The 21,481-nt window shown below is 42.2% G+C and overlaps 2 protein-coding genes across 4 annotated transcripts in view; both read left to right on the top strand.

The window, feature by feature from the left end:
• Positions 1-5,701, top strand: part of canx (calnexin) — a 46,173-nt gene extending 40,472 nt beyond the window's left edge. For all 3 annotated transcript variants that reach the window (XM_080201272.1, XM_080201273.1, XM_080201271.1), the window contains exon 15: positions 1,132-5,701. In XM_080201272.1, coding sequence (XP_080057398.1) covers positions 1,132-1,158 — 27 coding nt within the window. In that variant the 3' untranslated portion in view covers positions 1,159-5,701. The remainder of the gene's footprint in view (positions 1-1,131) is intronic.
• A 4,630-nt stretch (positions 5,702-10,331) lies between these two features.
• maml1 (mastermind-like transcriptional coactivator 1) overlaps positions 10,332-21,481 on the top strand; it is a 70,447-nt gene continuing 59,297 nt past the window's right edge. Inside the window, exon 1 of the mRNA XM_080201270.1 lies at positions 10,332-10,935. Within this exon, the coding sequence (XP_080057396.1) occupies positions 10,534-10,935 (402 nt within the window). The 5' untranslated portion in view covers positions 10,332-10,533. The remainder of the gene's footprint in view (positions 10,936-21,481) is intronic.

Raw genomic sequence — 21,481 nt, 5'->3', positions numbered from 1 at the left:
CAAATGGCCCACGCGCACAAAGAATGAGAAACTTTTTTTTACTCATTTGTGGGACATAGGTGTTACTGGTTGGCCAGCATTTATTGCCCATCCCTAGCTGCCCTTGAACTGAGTGGCTTGCTAGGCCATTTCAGAGGGCAGTTGAGAGTGACTCTGGAGCCACAGGACAGCAGATTTTCTTCCCCGAATGACAGTGAACCAAATGGCTTTTTTTAACATTGACAATGGTTTCACTGTCATCAGTAGATTCTTAATTCCAGCTTTTTTTGAGTTCAAATCCCACCACGTGCTGTGACAGGATTCGAACCTGGGCCCCCTGAAGATTAATTGAGTTTCTGGATTAATGGTCTAGTGATAATACCACTAGGCCATCGACTGCCCAAATATTAAAAACTTTTCTTTGGGGGAATAGAACTATTTTTGCATCAAACTTGCTGTTCTGCTGACATTTGGTTTTAATTTGATGGAGAATGAAATTAAGACCCTTACTTTCTGGAATCTTTTGTTTTCCTTATTAATCCTGTGTAGTTTTGAGCACTAAGGGGTGCTCGGATGAATTGGGAAAGTGGAATTCAAATCAGTTGCGATCTTATTGAATGGCAAAATAGTTTTGAGGGGCCAAATGGCCGCCTCCTGTTTTCTGATTTTAAAACGCAGTGATTGTCTGAGAATTACTTAGCAAATGTGATTCCGTGGTTGGACAACATCTAGTATTGGGCTTTTAACTTGCCTGTTGCAAGCAGCAGAAGGGACATGCAGCTGGGTAGGCTCCAGCCAGACCTTTTGGAGGTATGGTCTACATACCTAGCATCACACTGGCATTGAAATTCATATACCACATTATTATTCTGTGCGATAGGCAGTGCCTTTTTGTCTTGATGATGGCATTCTGATGGTGAAACACCACTTGTGTTGCCGCTATGTAGTTGTGTGGGGTGAAGTGGTGGCAGTATTGAACTGGTTATGTTTTTATGATATTCCTGTTAACTTCATGGTCAATTATTGCCCAGTTTTTTTAAAAATTTATTTCTGTGGGTGGTTATTCCTGTGCGTATAAAAGGCAGGATCCGATTTAACTTTTTTTGTCAAGTTTGTAATTTGATTCATGGATTTCTTTTTTCGATATTACAGGAGAAAGACAGTGCAAGTACAAATTGAAAACCATGGAAAAATTGAGCCGTTTCCTGTTATAATTTCGTTTGGGCAACACTTGCGATTTCTAATGAGAGACCACCATGACTGGGATTACAGAGAATTGAACTTTTACAGGATTTCGTGAGATAACAGTTGTGTGCAAACAAAAAAAAACCCCTACAAATCACACTGACCAAACACTAGATAGACCAGGTTATTGTATGTTTTCAGCAAGGACTGTAATCTGAATTGAAATGTACTTTATTATAAATATATATTATATAGTAAAACAAATTCCTGCTTATTGGTACAAATCGTCTAAACTCTTAAATTATTAAATTAGTTCCTGGTAATCTTCAATTGGATTTTAGGCTTGCTAAATTTTAATAATAGAATACTCTACAATATGGATATACCCACATGTAAGCCAAGAGGAGGGTGGGGAACAAGGCAAACTGATGGGGCAATGTCAGAAAATTTCATTGGCTTTGAGTATAAACTTCCCTGCACTGGCAGATCACTTTTCATAAAGTTCATCAAAAACAAAATCTCAAATTGAACAGATCACCAGAAACCTTCCCATTCCTTAGCCTTAAGGGTCTCCTTAGATTGGAATTAGTTGGGAAGTGGAGTTGTGCGCACAAGAAAGTTCCCATTCCTCTTGATACATCTTGGAACTGTTCCTGCTGTATCCCAAGGGGAGCAACAAGTAGCAGTTTAGCATGTTAGCGATACTGACCCACTTTAACCTTGCTGTTTGTGTTGCTCTCTCCCACCACCTCCAGCTAAATGAGGAGTAATTTTTAAAGAAACTATTTTTGAGAAATAATGGAATCTGAAGAAATGAGAGGGAAAGCTCCAGTGCAGTTCAGGTTTCTCTGTATGTTTGTTTTCTCCTCTTTCCCCTGTGCTCCAACTTGTTTCCAGAAGTTTTTCCCCTAAATTGTTTACTTTTGCCATTTGCTTCAACCCTCTTTCATGGACCTTTTCTCTCTCCTCCCAAAATCCCAGTAGTTTGAGCACCACATCAAATTGAAAATTTTGCGTTTTAGTTACTGTTGTTAACGCTACTTTGTCTGTTTTGGTGCCCGACATGCCTGTGAAGCATTTGCATGAAATTAGAATGCAGGAAACTGACTTACTAACCAATTTGATGAATAGTATCCATTTGGAAAAATCCCTAAAATTCTGACCTGATTCTTCTATACTTCCAGTGGGATATGATCATATGAATGGCTGTCAATAAATGCTGTCCTATAGGATAATGGTTTTTAAATGCAGACTTCTATATGCACATGCTAATAAGTAGGCGATATTAATGTTGCCCATTACAACATTAATAGACTCCCACGAATATTAGAATCTCACTTCTGCAACTGAGAGGGCAGGAAGAAGCTTTGCAAAAGGAAATTTTCAATTTCTTCCCAAGCATGTCTGGAATGATTCCCTTTCGTAGCAGCTCTCTAAATGTAACTTGGTTAGTTGCCGCGGGGAAAATATTTCTGCTAATGCTCCATGTGCAATGCCCAAACGCAACTCCCTTTCATAGTGACCTGATGGCATTGACTGCCGTAGCTTGGTGCTGCATATTCCTGTTGCTAAGATGTGTGCATGGGCATTGGGGAATGTTCTCCTGACGGGAAAGCTGGTGAGGAGTAGATGGTTCATCCTGTTATGCTTGTGATATTACCTTTTTGAAGTCTGGGCTGTAGTGTAGTTTGGATGGGTATGGTGGTATTGTGCATGCAATCTAAAACCTGCTGTAAGCCAATTAATCCTCAAACAATACATGACAAATTCCACACCAAAATGTATTCTAAATTTCAGTGGTGAGTTTGAATATTACCACCATTTTTATTCATCAACGTTCTCACCTTTAACCTAAACTGTCAGCTTTGATCATTGTTTGAATAATATGCTTGCAAGTGGATTACCAAATTACGAGTTTAATTCCATGTTTGATCCTTTTTATCAAAGGCAAACAAAATATCCAAATACAAGGTAATGGGTGTATTTTGTACACCTGCCCTTCGGTAGGTAGGGATCTGATAACTCAATTCTGTGTAGGCATTCTAGGTATTTTCTCTGGAGGTGGAGGATTTCCCTTTTTAGTTGTCCTGATTTTTTTAATGTTATTCACTGCTTTTGTAATAAACTTAAATTTTTGAAAAGCTGTGAATGGCTTCAGAGCAGGAGAGGGTTGAAAGAAAAGAAACCTAGAATGGTGATATGGCAAACTCAGTATTTATCTTACGGTACCATTTAAGTGTATGAGTGTATCTAATCCCGTAAAACAACAAAAAGTGGCTTTCATTGATGTAATTATATTTTTCTCAAGGTAGATAGAAATAATTCTTTCAGATGCTTGTACATGTCAGTTTGGAGTTGGTGACCTATGTAGCCAGATGTGGCAGCCCTCTATCCCAGTAACATCTTTCAGATAGCAAAGAAATTAATAACTAGTTGATGTTTTGTCAATAATCACTTTGTGCAACAGAAAAGTAATCCAACTCCAGCTATTAAATTGGTTATTGTAATATGATGTAAGGTTAAACTGGTGTGTTTTTAAGCAGAGAAAAAACCAAACTGCACTATCGAAAAGGTCTCTTCATTATTTAGCAACACAAACCTATCCATATCTTAGATCCACTTTCACATACAAGCTATTTTAAGCTTTCTGAAGTAAAATTACAGTTGCACAAAACTGTTCTGCCATGCCTTGGGATTTTGAGTCCTTTTTTTATATATTGGGTACTAGACTTTGACTGTAGAGATCCCCCCCTTCCTCCCAAGGTGCACTGAAATAATTTCTTATTTGGGGGAAGGAGGAAAACTCACAATAAATGCAAATCCAAGTAAACCATCTCATTTGCAATGCGATGAGAGTTGAGGACGTTGCATTGACCAATACTGATCATCTTAGATGATTTACCTGCGGGGTTAATTTGTATGAAGATTTCCAATTGCCACAATGAGCTGCAAGGCCCGAATACTCAAAGTCTGGTAATAAATTCAGTGGCAGGCTTGGGTAGAGGAAATGCTTAATGATTTATGTGCATTCACAAATTAATATTTAGAAAAGTGTCCCCGCCAACCCCACCACCCTACTGCCTTGCCGAAACCATTCTGAAGTGTGACCCTTGCCCCCCACCTTAACTTTTTCTGTAGCCATATTCTAATGCACTGAATTTTCTTAACATTTTCTTGTTGCTGCTACCGCCAATAAACCCATTAGTTCAAGAAGTTGTGTGAAGGTCTCGGACTAGATTTAGTGCATTGCACATGCCCCTCCCCCCACCCCATCTTGACTGGGATTCTTAAATATTGGAACTATATTTTGATTGTTTGCATTGTTGAGGCTGTAATGGTTTTGTGGGTGAAGTTTAGTAATTGGGATTACTGTACAAGAATTCTCCAGTCTTTAATGTGACAATCTAGTTGTGATGGGAGTTATTGCTTTATGCTTCCTTTTGGCTTGGAAAAAGAGGGAGAAAGGTATGGCAAAGATGGCCTTTTCCCATTGCAGTGTGTGTGCAGTAAGAAGACTTTGAAGCCTACTAGAATGTCTTGTAGTATCCCCCAGCAAATAAAGTCTGTGGCTAATGTCCAGAATGCCAGGCCACGATCCCTTGTATCTGAAACTTCAGTAGAATCTGATGAGCTGTGACCACTTTATTTCCCCACCCCTCTCTTTTTTCTCTCTCTCTTGCGCTTTTATAAGCAGCTTAATTTCTGAAGGAGGAGACTGCTGTCCCCTAATCATGGATGCAACTGCAGTCAACAGTGGCAGGAATGAAAGTCTGTAATGTTACCAGGACATCTTTACGGCTACCCAGGTTATAACGTCTGTCAGCTGGCACTCGTATCTTCCAATCAAAGCTAATCAAATAAATTCCGAAAGAATATTGCTGACACCTTGGTGTTAGAGTAACAGTGCAAGGTAAATTCCAACATTTTTCATTGTGTTGACTGTGACCATGTTTTTCTGGTACCAGTGTGAAATAAGATAAGTTCTTTGACACTGCGCTGGTAAACTATTCATCAGCAGTAAGTTTTAAGTGATAGATTGCACAGTGCTGGTTAACGCTTGTTCCAGTCCATCACTATTCAATTGCAAGTCTGAACATCTAAATAGGAAAATTAACTCGAGCAAATTAAAATTGAGTTGGCAAAATATACTCACTGATTTTTTTTTAACTCATCCTGTAATTCAATGTTTTCCTTACAATATTAAGTTTATAATTATGTTGAGGTCTAATGTTCTTGGTTTTGTAAGAAAAATACACATGCTTTTTGTCACCTAGTTCAAAGGGTCTCCGTTCTGGTAGGTGAATTACCTTAAGAGTAATGTAGACACTCTAACCCATGATGATTTGTAGGTAGCATAAATGGACCCTTTCACAAGATTTTTTTTTAAGTTTTAAAAAGCTGATTGTATAGGATTTGGAATGTTAGATAAAATGACTTAACCTGGGATACAAACTATGTTTGAGTACTTCTCTTCCAGGAATGTAAATGCCAGATATGTGATAAAATGGTTTTCTGCAACTAAAATAATTAATTAAAATGGATGTCTGGCCTCTTATTGTACTGACTTTACCACTTGGCTCTTGATGCGGGCAACATATTTATTACCCAACCCTCATAATTAGCACAACGGAATGGCTTGTTTGTAATGTGCACAATGAATGATTGGAGTTGCATGTAGGCTGTCCTAAGCAGGTGATCCTTCCCAAATGGCATGTGTGCCAACAAATCAGCACTTTCTCAATTTGTTTTCTGTCTCTGTTGTTCTTGACTCCTTCCTCTGCTAAAGAAGGAATATGCATTTTTCCCTCTTCCTTTGTTCTCAGGATATGGGCATCACTGGCATGTTGCCCCCTCCTAATGCTCTTGCTCAGCCATTTCAGAGTTGACCATATTGCTGTGGTTATGTCCAGACAGCAAGAAGTCTCAACACCAGGTTTAAGTCCAACCAGTTTATTTGACAGTGATCCCACAAGCTTTTGGAAGCGGTGTTCCTTCGTCAGGTGTGTGGAAGGTTCTGATCAGAGAAGGGTATATGAAGACACAGAAGCTTGTGGGATTACTATCAAATAAACTGGTTGGACTTGAACCTGGCGTTGTGAGACTTCCTACTGTGTTTACCCCAGTACAACGCTGGCATCTCTACATCATGATTACGGTCTGTCTGGTGTCAGATATTGTCCAGACTGGGTAAGGTTGGCTGATTTCCCTTTCCTAAAGGGCATTAGTGAACCAGGTGATTTTTTGGGTCACCATACATGAGAGTTAAGGGATGTTCCAAACTAGGCTGGGAGAAGATGAATTCATGATAGATGCTAAAATCAGAGATTGAAACACAAATGGAGGGCAGGCGAGTGGGTGCAGGCTTCAGTGAGAAAAGTGGCAGAGTTTTTAAATTAAGTGCTTGAAAGGTAAAGGTAACATCACGAGCCCTTGGATGGACTAGATGTATTATGTTGGTTCAGAGGGAGGAAACCGTGGAATATAAATCCAGGCAGGACCACCTTGCTAAATGGTGGGAGAGTTGGGAATGGGAAGGAGTTTGAGTGAAGCCATGAAAGCATTGTAGATGATGGGCACTTGGAAGAAAGGAGAAAGAACAGAACATTAGGATTGTTGAGGGAAATGGCAAAAAATCCAAGTGTTTGCCCTCGGCAATATGCACAGGTACTCGGAAAGATGGGATAATCAATGAGGGCCTCGGTTGAGTTCAGTTATGGGTGCCTTGCTGAAGCATTTAAAGAGAACAAAAACAATAATGCAGTGACTTTGACCACAGAACATCCCAAAGTGCAATGAAGCCAGCGAAGAACTTGAGTATAGCCACCTTTTATTACAATGCAAGAACTGCAACATTTTCCCACTGCAAGATCCAGCAAATAACAATGAAATAGGACGAGTGTGGCAAAACTCAGATCTTGAGGGCAATGACTCTTTAACCTTCTACCTGAGATGGGAAAGGGGGTTGTTGCTTGGAAGCTTTGGAATTGGAAACAGTCTGTCTTTTTCCTACCAAAATCTTCATGAACATCTCATTAAATCTCCACTTAACCTTCCTCAAACTTCTAGAATAGCCCTATATTCTGTAATTAATTGTGAAAGTAGTCCTCTGGAGCTGTAAATATTCTTGGAAATCTTTATTGTATGTAAAGCTTTCACAATTTTCCTAAATCATGGTGCCCAGAATTGGGCACACTATTCCAACTGAGGCTGAACTAATGTTTGAAACTTGTACTCGTACCTTTTATGGAGGCCGAGATTTTGTTAACTGCTTTGAGTGCCTGGTCACCTTTCATGATTTGATTTATTACTAACACGTGTATTAATATACAGTGAATTATATTGTTTCTTGTGTGCTATACAGACACAGCATTCCATTCATAGAGAAGGAAAGAATGCAGAATGTAGTGTTACAGCCATAGCTAGGATATAGAGAAAAAGCAACTTAATGCAAGGTAGGCCCATTCAAAAGCCTCATGGCAGCAGGGAAGAAGTCGTTCTTGAGTCAGTTGGTATGTGACCTCAGACTTTTGTATCTTTTTCCCATAGAAGCAAGTGGAAGAGCAAATGTCTGGGATGCGTGGGGTCCTTAATTATGCTGGCTGCTTTGCTGAGGCAGCAGGAAGTGTAGATGCAGTCAATGGATGGGAAGCTGGTTTACATGATGGATTGTGCTACATTCACAACTTTTTGTAGTTGGTTGTGGGCAGACCAGGAGCCATACCAAGCTGTAATACAACCAGAAAGAATACTTTCTAAGGTGCATCTGTAAAAGTTGATGGGTGTTGTAGCTGACGTACCAAACTTTCTGTCTTTCGAAAAAGTAGAAGCATTGGTGGGCTTTCTTAACTATAGTGTCAGCATGGGGGGATCAGGACAGGTTGGTGATTTGGTCACCTAAAAACTTGAAGCTTTTGACCCTTTCTATTTTGTCCCCATTGATGTAGACAGTGGCATGTTCTCTATGCTTCCTGAAGTCAATGACAACTCCTTCATTTTGTTGATAGTAGGGGAGAGATTATTGTTGCTGCACCAGTTCACCAGATTTTCTATCTCATTCTTGTACGCTGTCTCATTGTTGTTTGAGATCTGACTCAGTACAGTGGTGTCATCAGCAAACTTGAAAATCAAATTGGAGGTGAATTTGGTCACACAGTCATGGATGTGTAGGAGGCTGAGAACACAGCCTTTTGGGGCACCGATGTTGATAATTGTGGAGATGTTGCTGTTGCCGCCTTACAGATTGTGTCTGTTAGGAAGTTCAGGATCCAGTCGCAGAAAGAGGAACTGAGCCCCAGGTCATGGAGTTTGGAGCTGAGCTGTAGTCAATAAATAGGAGTCTGCTGTAGTATCTATCAAGGAGTTGCTGAGTTTATCCAGCATTTTCTGCTACCATTTTATATTATGTTGCCCCCTCCCTGTAATTTCAGTTATTCTGCATTAAATTTAATCTACCACATGTCTGTCCATTCCACCAACCAATCTAGATCCTCTTGAAGTTTAATCACCATCCCTCCTTCATAGTTCACAATACTAATGTTTGATAGGTTTAAGGTTTGAGGGGCAAGCTTTAAAGGAGGTGGATGAGGCATTTTTTTTAAGAGGGTGGTGGGTACCTGAAACTTGCTGCTAAGGGAGGTAGTGGAAGCAGATGCGATAGTGACTTTTAAGGGGTCTTAACAAATACGTGAATAGAGGGATATAATCCCTGGAAGGGTAGGGAATTTTAGTTCAGATAGGCAACATGGTCGGAGGAGTTTGGAGGGCCAAAGGGCCTGTGCTGCAATTTTCTTTGTTCTTTATCTGCATGGATTTTCTCCTGTTTCCTCCCACAGCCCAAAAGACGTGCTGGTTAGGTGCCGCGGTAATGCTAAATTCTCTCTCGGTGTACCCAAACGGCTACAGGAGTGTGGCAACTTGGGAGATTTTTCAGAGTAACTTTATTGCAGTGTTAATCTGTGTGTGGAGTTTGTATATTCTCCTTGTCTGGGTGGGTTTCCTCTGGGTGCTCGGGTTTCCTCCTACAGTCCAAAGATGTGCGGGTTAGATTGGCCGTGCTAAAATTGCCCCTTTAGTGTCCTAAGATGCGTAGGTTAGAGGGATTAGTGGGTAAAATAGGTAGGGATATGAGGGTAGGGCCTGGGTGGGATTGTAGTGGGCCTCTTTCTGCACTGTAGGTTTCTGTGAAGCCTACTGTGACACTAGTTTATTAAATACTTTTGTGATTGCTGGAGAGTTGAGATTGTACGCTCAAGTTCTGCAGTCTCCACAAAACTACACTCCCTCCTGTTGTTGCCTGGGTGGGGATGGTGGGGAAAAAACTACACTTCCCAGCAAGCACTGGCGCAGCTTCCGGGCTATAGCTAAGAAGGCTGCTAATGGCAGAGGGACGTGATTTACGCGGCATTTCTTTTTTGACGGAGACAGGCTGGGAGTTGATTGTTTTGTATATCAAAAACTCAGATTATATTTGTTAGTGCGATTATAAACACTTAACCCATGTCTCCACCCACTGCAACCTCATTGGACAATCCGAAGGCGGACTCTCATTCTGATTGGGTAAGCTTCGCCGTCTGTCAAATGACATCACCGTTCCCAAGATGGCTGCCTACCCAGACGGAAACGAGAAGTTTTAAGTTTATAATTAATTTCACGACGGATCCAGAATATTATTAAATAAAATAGGATGGCAAATGATAAAAGAAAATCGCAATGCTGTATTTATAAGCGTGTTGTAGAAATTGACTACAAAGCTGGTGCCTACTCCCTGTTATTGGATGCCGATCGGTTTGAATTTAAAGATTCTTTCACCTGATTGGTCCTGTTATCCGTCAATCATGTCCACCCGCAGCTGCGATTGGACAATAAATGGGTACCCGCCCATCTAGCCCAAGCTGATTGGCCTGTATCTGCCCAGCTCTATCTGAGTGGTTGGATTTGCCGTCAATCAGATGACGCCAGAGGAAGGCGGTGAATCCCGCCTCCTTTGCTGTCTCCGATTGGTTGTAAACTGCGGTCTTTCTAATTCGATTGGTCAGTTGCACCGTCCATCAACACGTCCGCCGTGGATTGGGTAATGTGGCTGTCAATCAAGCGCACCGCCGCCCCCGGGATCCTGCGATTGGTCGTTCGGAGCTGTCAATCACCGTCACGGTCGGTCGCCCGTCCGTCGATGATGGTCTGAGGTAAAACAAAATAAAAAAAATGGAGAAAAGTCCGACTGAAGAGTTTTCCCGCTGACTTTGGGAAACCTGTGAGATATCCGAGGGCGGCCGGTTGATGAGCAGACCGCCTTCCCCTCCTCCTCCCTCCGGCTGCCTGAGGGGGAGAGAGGGGTAAAGCCGCAGTCAAGACCCCGGCGGGGCCGCAGCCATGGCCGAGTTCGTGCTGCCCCGGCACAGCGCCGTGGTGGAGCGGCTCCGCAAGCGGATCGAGCTGTACCGCCGGCACCACACGGCCTGCGAGGTGCGCTACCAGCGGGCCTCGGTCGAGCGCCTGGAGCTGGAGCGCCAGCAGAGCCTGGCGCTACACCAGCGCTGCCTGCAGGCCAAGAGCAAGCGGGCCGGCAAGCAGCGGCCTCCCCAAGTTCAGCCCCCGCCGCCGCCGCCGCAGCAGCAGCAGCAGCAGCCGCCGCCTCCACATCCTCCAGCCGCGCAGCAGCAGGACTCGCAGGCCGCCTTCAGGAACACCAACCCCGGGGCCGCAGCCAGCAATGCCGACTCTCCTGCAGGAACTGGGAGCGGGGATCAAAGCAGGACAAGCACGCTACAGGCGGTAAGGACACATCCCCAGCACTCTGCTCACTCTCTTCATAACTTACCCTCTTCATAACTTACTCATGTCCTCAGAACTTGTTCAAACTTAATGTCCTGTAAACTGCTGATCGAAACCTGATGTCTCTATAACCAAATAGCCAAAATTTATGCCTTTATAACGCATCTTAATGTCTTGATAACTTTTTTCTAGACTTTATAACTCTTTCAAGCTTGGTGTCCTCAAAACTTCAAGTGTTTACACCCAAAGTTCCTGTCTTCTCCGGTCAAATCAAACTTTCTAACTTTCAAAACTTTCACAGTAACTTCATCGCAATGTGAAGTGTGTAAGCCTACTTGCGACGAATAAATAAACTTTTAACTTGTTCAACTTTAAATCTGAACAGTCTCCAAATGTCATGAAAATTGCTTATTGAAAACTAATCTCTTTGTAACTCATTTGTTATTTTATCTGCATAGCTTATTCAAACTTAATATACTTTATAACTTGCTAAATCAAACTTAGCTTATCGAAACCTAATAGCTTTAACTTGTTCATCAAACTTTGTTTTTAAGCTTGAACAAGTTATACTGTTCTTAAAACTAGTTATTCAAGTTTTAAATGAATATTGTTCAAATTTAACAGACTTTTCAAAGTTAATTCATATTAATACTTTAATTTATTTAAACTTTATAACTTATTCAAACTTCAAACTTAATAGACTTGTTGAAACTAAATTGTTGCGTAAACTTTTCTGGGAGTTGATGTGAATTGAATATTGTTTGATAGAATCCTCCAGCATAGAAAAGGAGGCCATTTAGTCCATTACATCTGTGCTAGCTCTTTGAGTACTCCAGCCTGGTCCTCTTTCTCTGCACCGAATAGTTTTCGAGAGAGCTGTACGGATGCCTCTCTTTACAGTATGAAAATTACACTCACTATTTATAATGCATCTTCACACCCACACAGTTTTTTTACTTTTGGGGAATAATGGGGGACAGGTGATAGAAAGATTCCAGAGCTGATTATCAACCCATCAAACTGCTGAACGTTTCTCTCATGGCCAGCAAGTGCTGGTGTTGGACTCAAACACGGAATTTCTGGCCCAAAGGTAGGGATGCTAACACTGTGTAACAAGGTGTCCCCTACAGCCCTTTCGGGGAGTACATTCCAGATCATAACTAGCTGTTTTTTTTTAAAAAGCACTTAATTTCCTCTCCCTTTCTGTCATTTGATTCCATACCAGTATTATCATATTGCTACTGGAACCACTTGCCCCTTATTTAATGATTTGACCAAGTTTGAAGGGTGGGAGAAGGCTTGTGGATTCTGTCAAGTAGTTACTGGGCCACATGGCTATTTTCTGTGCTGTAAATACTTTGTTGCTTCGAGTCACCTGTCATTAAATATTCACTTGAATATTTAATGACAGACTGTTTGAAGACTGTGTAACGAAATTGACAGCATGTGAGGTATTTTGCTAGAGTAGGTGTAATTGTATGAATTAGCATAGGGAGGGAAGAGGTATTAGTGAGCTTAATAATGATAAATCTCCAGGCCCAGATGGGATGTATCCCAGGCTGCCATATGAAGAAAGAGTGGAGATTGCAGGGTCCCTGATGCTAATTTTGAAATTCTGGCTGGCCACAGGAGAAGTGCCAGAGGATTACAGGACAGCCAATATCAATATGGTACCACTATTCAAGAAGGGAAGTAGGGGAAAACAGGTAATAATTACAGACCAGTGACAGGGAAATTATTGTTAAAACCTTTTGGGGGTCAGAATGAATCCCCCCGTGAAGAGCAGTGATTAATCGGGAATCGTCAGCATGGCTCTGTCGGGGGAAACCATGGCTAACAAATTTGATTGAATTTTTTGAAGAGGTGACTAGGTGTGTAGATGAGGACAGTGCAACATGTAGTCTACATGGACTTGGTTACATTTGGGAGACTGGTCATGAGATAAGAGCCTGTGGGATCCAGGGCAATTTGGCAAATTGAATCCAGAATTGGTTTAGTGGTAGGAGACAGAGGTTGATGGTTCAAGGTTGTTTTTGTGACTGAAAGCCTGTGTCCAGTGGTGTACGACAGGGAACTAGCTGTTTGTAATGTATGTTAATAACCTAGACATGAAAGTAGGAGGTATGATCAGTAAGTTTGCAGATGACGTGAGAATTTGTGGTGTGGTAAATAGTGATGAGGAAAGCCTCAGATTAGACAGCGATGCAGATCAGTAGGCTGGTCAGATGGACAGCGAGACAGGTAGATAAGGTGGCTAAGATGTATAGTGTTCTTGTCTTTGATAACATAGACTATAAGAGCACGGAAGTTATGATGGATCTGTATAAAACATTTGTTAGGGCACAGCTAGAGTACTGTGTGCAGTTCTGGTTGCCCTACTATAGGAAAGACGTGATTGCACTAGAGAAGGTGCAGAGGAGATTCATCAGGACATAGCTGGAATGCTGCAGCATTCCAGCTATGAAGAGAGGCTGGTTAGGCTGGGTTTGTTTTCTTTAGAGCAAAGAAGGCTGTGGGGAAAGCTGATCAAGGTGTATAAAATTATGAGGGACATAGAGTAAGTAGAAAGGCATTTTTCTCTTATGTGAAGTGTTCAACGATCAGGGGGCATAGATTTAAGGTAAGAGGCAGGAAACTTAGAGGGGATTTGTGGAAAAACTTTTTCACTCAGAGGATAGTGGGAATCTGGAACTCACTGCCTGAAAGGTTGGTACAGGAGGGAATCCTCATGACATTTAAAAAGCATTTAGCTGAGCACTTGAAACACCATAGTATATGAGGCTACGAACCGATCTCTGGAAAATGGGATTAGAATAAACAGGTGTTTGATGGCCAGCACAAATATGATGGGCTGAAGGACCTCCTTTTATGTTGTAAAGCTCTGACTCCAAGACCAGATACTGTGGAATTGTTTATAGTGGCAAAAAGGTCAGGTATCTGAAGATGCAAGCGTAAGGTGATTAGTAGAAGAACCAGAGGGTGGGATATGAATTTTATCCAGAAAATTACAATCTGTGCTATACTCTACCTAGAAGAGTGGTGGAAGCAGACTCAACAGTGAAATTGAGGGAAAAGGAGAGAAAATGATAGGGATATGGGCAAAGGGAGTTGAACTAATTGGATATTTCTTTCAAAGAGCTGGCACAGGCATGATGGATTTAACAGTTTGTACTTTAATTCTATCTCAGTCCTGTTTCTGGTACCTTTTATATATAACTCTGCATTTGTTTAGCTCTCAAGAACACTCAACAGCCCATCTATTTCATTTTTTGAGATGCAGCATCAGCCACAGTTTTTTGATTTATTATTGTCACATATATTAACATAGTGAAAAATATTATTTGTTGCACACTATACAGACAAAGCATATTGTTCATAGAGAAGGAATGAAGAGAGTGCAGAATGTAGTGTTACAGTCATAGTGAATGTGTAGAGAAAGATCAATTTAATGCAAGGTAAATCCATTCAAATGTCTGACAGCAGCAGGGAAGATGCTGTTCTTGAGTCGGTTGGTACTTGACCTCAGAGTTTGCATCTTTTTCCCGACGGAAGAGGTTGGAAGAGAGAATGTCCGGGGTGCGTGGGTGTCCTTAACTATACAGGTTGCATTTCCGAGGCAGTGGGAAGTGTAGATGGAGTCAGTGGATGGGAGGCTGGTTTGCGTGATGGATTGAGCAACATTCACAACCTTTTATAGTTGTTTAGTGAAAGAAAAAAATACATAGCACCTTTCATTAGCTCAGTACCTTCCAAAAAGGTTCAGAGCTGATGGAGGGGAACTTCAGTTTGATCTTTCACCCGAATAGCAGCACCTCTCTGAGCAAGACGCTGAAGAGACAGCCTGCATTGTGGACTTGAGACTTGAGTTGCACTTGAACTTTCAACCACCTTACTCTGTGGTGGTAGTGTTGCCAACTGATCCATGACTAAGAGCTTATATGAGAGTCAAATTGTTTCCTGAATATTAAGGCATTTGATTATTTTGTAGTTTCCCTGCACTGAAATTAGCAGGCTTCTTGAATTTGAAAATATAGGCCAGTTATAACCAGATCCAGTACTAGATCTCAACCATGTTGTAACAACCTTGTATGAAAAGGAACATTTCCAAAATTTCCTGGTCCTTGCGCATCAGATTTTAAATGAAAGACTCCCATCTTTGACCCCTTTAATCATAAACTGCTTAACTCAATAAAAATTTTGAACATTCTTTGCGTTTGCGCCAATGACAATAATCCAGATATCTAAAGTTTCTCTAAACTACAGTTCTTACCTATGATATAATTCTGGCTTATCCATATTGTCTGTCCTCTAATCCTTAAAGTTCTATTTAGATAAAGTGCATATAAACTGTATTCCTGTGGTTTAACCATTCTTTTGTAGGATGCTACAAGCAACTATGAGATGAGTTACTACTTTAGTCTATTTTGCTTGGTGGTGCTTGAGATATGTGTTGGGCAGGTCAATGTGAAAACTCCCTGCATTTAGTTTGTACATTCTCATGTTATCTTTCACATTTACCTGACGAGAAAAAGGCCTCAATCTTAGCATCTCGCCTGAAAGACAGCTACTCTGGTACTGTGGCACTCCCTCAGTGCTGCCCATCTGGTAATCATAAAAAAAGTGGCAGGAATAGGTCATTTAGTCCATTTAACCTGCTCCGCCATTCGACAGGATCATGGTTAATCAGATTGTACGTGCAACTCCACTGCCCTGCCTGTATCCATTAACCCTTGACTCCTTTTGCCCAACACAGCCTTGAATCAGTGACCCAGCCTCCTCTCCGGGGAAAAGACTTCCACAGGCTAATGACTGACTCTCTGAGACGGAGTTGTTCCTCATTGTCTCAGATGGGGGACACTTATTTGTAAACTGTGCTTTCTGGTTTTAGTTTCCACTTGAGGTGCTGGGGCTGTCCTTCAGCACTGCTCCTCAATTACTGAGGTGCTCCCTCTGCAGCCTCAATGTTGTGTCTCTGTCCATGCAAATCAGTATGAGATGGATTTTAAAAAGGCCAGTCGGTGTACTCATGGCTGATTTTTGAAAGTTGGTTACAGTAAATTTCACAGTCGGAACTTTGGTTCTACTTGTTGCTTTTGTGGTAGAAATCATTGTTGGATTGCCCCACTCATCCACTGGAAGTAACTGGTTAAATCATAATTTAAAACCCAATTTTGGGAAAGTGAATTTGATGATTGGCTTTGCTTAAAAAGGCCAGTAGAGTATCTCAAATTTGAGAACATCATAGGTGTCAGCACACCCGGAGGGCACTGGAAACCTTCATCCTGGGAGCACATCCTTCCTGATTGTCTCCCCCTGCCAGGTAAATATTAGCTTTGCTTAATATACTTGAGTTCCTTGTTTTTTTTTATTCATTCAAGGGATGTGAGCTATGCTGGCTAGGCCAGCATTCATTGCCCAACCTTAATTACACTTGAGAGGTGCTGAGCTGCCCTGTCGACAGCTCTTGAGTCAGTGGTGCAGCTCAGTATTGTGACTAACTGATATCGTACCAGGTTGTAAATGACTTTGAATCAAAGATGGATATGAGCAAGTGTTAATGGCATCTACTTAAAATGCAAATGGAGAAAATGTAATCTTGCTGAGGTGTTAACTTGTTTTTGTTTTTAAAAATACTATGGATAGAATACATAAGAACATAAGAAATAGGAGCAGGAGTAGGCCATCTAGCCCTTCGAGCCTGCCCCGCCATTCAATAAGATCATGGCTGATCTGTCGTGGCTCAGTTCCACTTTCCCGCCCTCTGCCCATAACCCCCTCTCTTATCAAAAACCCATCAACCCGCGTCTTAAAAATATTTAGCGAGGCAGCCTCCACCACTTCAACGGGCAGAGAATTCCAGAGATTCACCACCCTTTGAGTGAAGAAGTTCCTCCTCAACTCTGTTCTAAACCGCCCCCCCTTTATCTTGAGGCTGTGCCCCCTAGTCCTACTGTCTTTTTTGAGCGGGAAGAGTCTCTCCACCTCTATCCTATCCATCCCATTCATCATCTTATACGTCTCAATGAGATCTCCCCTCATTCTTCTAAACTCTAACGAGTACAAGCCTAGTTTATTCAGCCTCTCCTCATAGCTCAACCCCCTCAACTCCGGTATCAGCCTAGTAAACCTCCTCTGCACTCCCTCCAAGGCCAAAATATCTTTGCGCAGGTGCGGCGCCCAAAACTGCAGACAGTACTCCAGCTGCGGCCTCACCATTGCCCTATACAGCTGCAGCAAGACCTCCCTACTTTTATATTCAATCCCCCTTGCTATGAAGGCCAGCATCCCATTTGCCTTCCTGACCACCTGCTGCACCTGCAAGCTGGGTTTTTGCGACTCATGCACAAGGACCCCGAGGTCCCTCTGCACCGTCGCCTGCTGCAGTTTTTCGCCACGTAAGTAATAGTCCTTCCTACCATTATTCCTACCAAAGTGGACCACCTCACACTTGCCAACATTAAATTCCATTTGCCATTTCCTGGCCCATTCGCCCAGCCTATCTAGATCCTTCTGCAGACTCTCCACACCCTCCGCACAATTTGCCGTTCCCCCAGTCTTAAAGGCCAAGTGTCAAGGTCTGATTGAAAACTGGTGTTTCTCTCCAGAAACAGGCAGGCTTTCTCTCCAGATCTTATGGCACTTTGTCAAAACAAAATCAGGAGGTGGGGGGAGATTGGTGGTTCACACCATCATTTTGAAGGGTAGGGTTTAAACATGCCAGCACCACCCAGATCAAAAAGGATGTCTCGATCAGAGCCAAAAAGTAAAATAACCTCTAACACAACCAAGGAAGTTTCAGGGGATACACTCCATTTTCCCCTCCCCCAAGTCTCCTCTTTCACCTCTGCCCTCCCCAAATCTTCCCTCATCTTTGCCTCCCTCCCCAAGTCTCCTCTCTCACCTCTGTCTTTCCCCCCCATCAGTTATCACCTGCATTCCTAGTCCCCATGTCTAATTATCGCCAGCATCTCCCTCCCCTCCCCCATTATTGATGGAATCTCCCTCCTCTCCCCATTCTCTCTCAATTCTCTCTCTCTCTATATATACCTCCCTCCTCCCCATCAACACTGACATGTCCTGGCACAGGTTGGCATTGTGTCAGGGGTATTACCCAGGCATGTCTCTCTACCATGTACTTAGCTTTGTGCTCCCAGAGGGATCCCCATGACAGGTTTACATCAGGGTGAGCCTGATGTAAACCTCACCAGTGTGACATCTCATTGGCGAGATTTGAGAATGTGGAAGGAGGTCCCTGATAACTAAATTTACGCCCATATATTAAAACAAAGCTCTCGTTCTTTGTCAGCGTAAACCTCGCAATGTCACCGGCAGGGGGTGGGGAAAATTGCGAAACGTGCGCCCTCTGGAGAGCATCATGTTTTGGATTCTGTCTGGATTTTTGTCACCTACACATGTTTTTTTTAAAGTGACCCCGTAGATATTTTTCCAGAATGTGTCTCAGTAGAAGGTTACCTAAGAGTTTACATACATAAATCTTTGGTGCCAGGGCAGTTGATAAAGTTGTTCATTAAAATGCAATGGAATCTCCACTTTATCAATACAGGTATAAGAGTATAGAACAAGTTATGCTAAAACTTTAGAAATCACTGGTTATTGCCCTGACTGGAATAATGTGTCTAATTATGGACATATAGGTAAAGAACGCCTAGGGTTTGGAAAGGGTGCCTAAGGGATTTGCTGGAATGCTATGAGATGACTTTGGAAAATTTTTAATAGAGGTGTTCACAGTTGTTAAAGTTTATTATTAGTCACAAGTGAGGCTTACATTAACACTGCAATACAGTTACTGTGAAATTCCCCTAGTCCCACAGCCTGTTCGGGTCAATGCACCTAACCAGCATGTCTTTTAGAATGTGGGAGGAAACCGGAGCACCTGGAGGAAACCCATGCAGACACAGGGGGAACATGCAAACTCCGCACAGTGACCCAAACTGGGAATCAAACCTGGGTCCCTGCTGCTGTGAAGCAGCAGTGCTAACCCTGCTGCCCCTGTGAAGGAGTAATTTGATAGAAGTGGATTCAGAAATTGGCTCAGTTGTAGGAGACAGCGTGATGACAGAAGGCTGCTTGAGTGATTGGAAGCCAGTGTCCAGTGGCGCATCAGAGGGATCTATGCTAGGTCCCTTTTAACTGGTCACTTTCTTCTGGGCCATATGGTTCTGTGTTTCATATAAAAATCATTGCTCTTCATAAATTATTTTTGGAATAAGATGCAGATTGAATGTGGTATGTTGTGTAGATTGCTGTAAATATTTTCACAAGAACGAACTTGATGAACTTGTTTTTATTTTAATTTCGTGTCTGGCCATCTGGGTCACAAAGCATTTGCATTGATTTAATTTGTATAATTAAAGGACAGGCGCACTTCTTATAAATAGGACCCATGTAATAATTTCCTGATGATGAACAATTTGATATTTCACCCCATATACTATTACGATTTCCGTAGAGACTGACAACTTATAAAATTGACTTTGAACCTCGTGACTGATTGAAAGGCTCATAGAAAATTTCAAATTTTAAGATGCTCTGTGAAACAAATGAATTAAAGGTAAAACTAAAAACTGAAAATGAAAGGTGCTGTAAAATATTGGCAGGTTTGACATCATCTATAGAGAGAATACGCACGGATATTTTGGCCTTGGAGGGAGTGCAGAGGAGGTTTACTAGGCTGATGCCGGAGTTGAGGGGGTTGAGCTATGAGGAGAGGCTGAATAGACTAGGCTTGTACTCGTTAGAGTTTAGAAGAATGAGGGGAGATCTCATTGAGACGTATAAGATGATGAATGGGATGGATAGGATAGAGGTGGAGAGACTCTTCCCGCTCAGAAAGGATAATAGGACTAGGGGGCACAGCCTCAAGATAAAGGGGGGGCGGTTTAGAACAGAGTTGAGGAGGAACTTCTTCACTCAAAGGGTGGTGAATCTCTGGAATTCTCTGCCCGTTGAAGTGGTGGAGGCTGCCTCGCTAAATATTTTTAAGACGCGGGTTGATGGGTTTTTGATAAGAGAGGGGATTAAGGGTTATGGGGAGAGGGCGGGAATGTGGAACTGAGCCACGACAGATCAGCCATGATCTTATTGAATGGCAGGGCAGGCTCGAAGGGCTAGATGGCCTACTCCTGCTCCTATTTCTTATGTTCTTAAAACAGCTAATGTTTGAGTCCAGATGGGGCACGGTGGCACAGTGGTCAGCACTGCTGCCTCAGAGCACCAGCCTCCCAGGTTCGATTCCCAACTTGGGTCATTGTCTGTGCGCATTCAGCACATTCTCTGAGTGTCTGCGCGGGTTCCCTCTGGGTGCTCCAGTTTCCTTCCACAGCCCAAAGATGTGCTGGTTAGGTGGATTGGCTGTGCCAAATTCTCCCTGAGTGTTCCCGAACAGGCACCGGAGTGTGGCAACTAGGGGATTTTCACAGTAACTTCATTACAGTGTTAATGTAGCCTAGTCGTGACACTAATAAATAAACTTGAGTCCAGATGACTCTGCATCAGAACTCAGCATCCGCAGTAATTTGTTTTTTATATTAGCTGTTGTCTAAAATCCATTCAGTAGGCAACCTGCACTCTAAGCAACGGAAAATATTGCCCTTTTAAAATAACTGAGAATCCAGTCTAAAGTGATTGTGACCTTTCTCTTCCTTTTCCAGTCTGACAACTCCTAATCCCAGAACTGACTTTCTGGTGAGGGATAAATTGGAGATTCGTCCTTCTGACAGGCTGGATGAATCTTTCTGTCTCGTCTAAATTCCCCTTAACTCTGCCTCTTTAATCTGAACATGTGCTCCCATCTGTCTTTTGAGTAGTGATTGACAAGGTCAGCATTTTCTCATCTTGATGTACAGAATTGGCTCTCTTCCATTGTTTATAGGTATGAATATCTTGCACCACATTTTCAGTAAAAGAGCCTGGACCCCTCCTTTTAAAATCACGGATTCTAAGAGATTTATACCTTATTTGAATGTATTTATATTCAGTTGTGCTGTTTATGTTCCTGTTCACACATAACTAGTTTATGGTTTGGAGTCATGAGGTAGTCTAGGTCATTTTGAATTGACTACATTATTAGTGGAGTTGGACACTTTTGGAACTTTCAAGCGGTTATTGGATAGGCACATGGAGCACACCAGAATGATAGGATGCGGGATAGCTTGATCTAGGGTTTGGACATAGCTCAGCACAACATCAAGGGCCGAAGGGCCTGTACTGTTCTATGTTCTATAAGTGAGACAATTAGTTGAAGAAACCAATAAGCACACTGGAGTTGAAGACTAATTTATCTTGATAGAATAAGCTTGGTCAAGAAAAGGCCAGTGGAAAGGATATCATCCATAGAATATTCCACTGATGGGATAATTTATTGCTGGGTATTTTTAGTTTGTCTTGGCGTGGTTTGCTGGAGTATTTTTGTGCTATGAATAAATGTGGCTGCACTATATAAAAAGGCACATCTGATAGCTTGTGCAGTGGCAGTTCAACATAGTACTTATCATGTAGTAGGCTCATACTGCTAATGTTGAGGTGA

Source organism: Carcharhinus amblyrhynchos, chromosome 13 (assembly GCF_965287045.1).
Source record: "Carcharhinus amblyrhynchos chromosome 13, sCarAmb.v2.hapA, whole genome shotgun sequence".
NCBI classification, from domain to species: Eukaryota; Metazoa; Chordata; class Chondrichthyes; order Carcharhiniformes; family Carcharhinidae; genus Carcharhinus; species Carcharhinus amblyrhynchos.
This window is presented reverse-complemented; position numbering and strand designations above follow the sequence as displayed.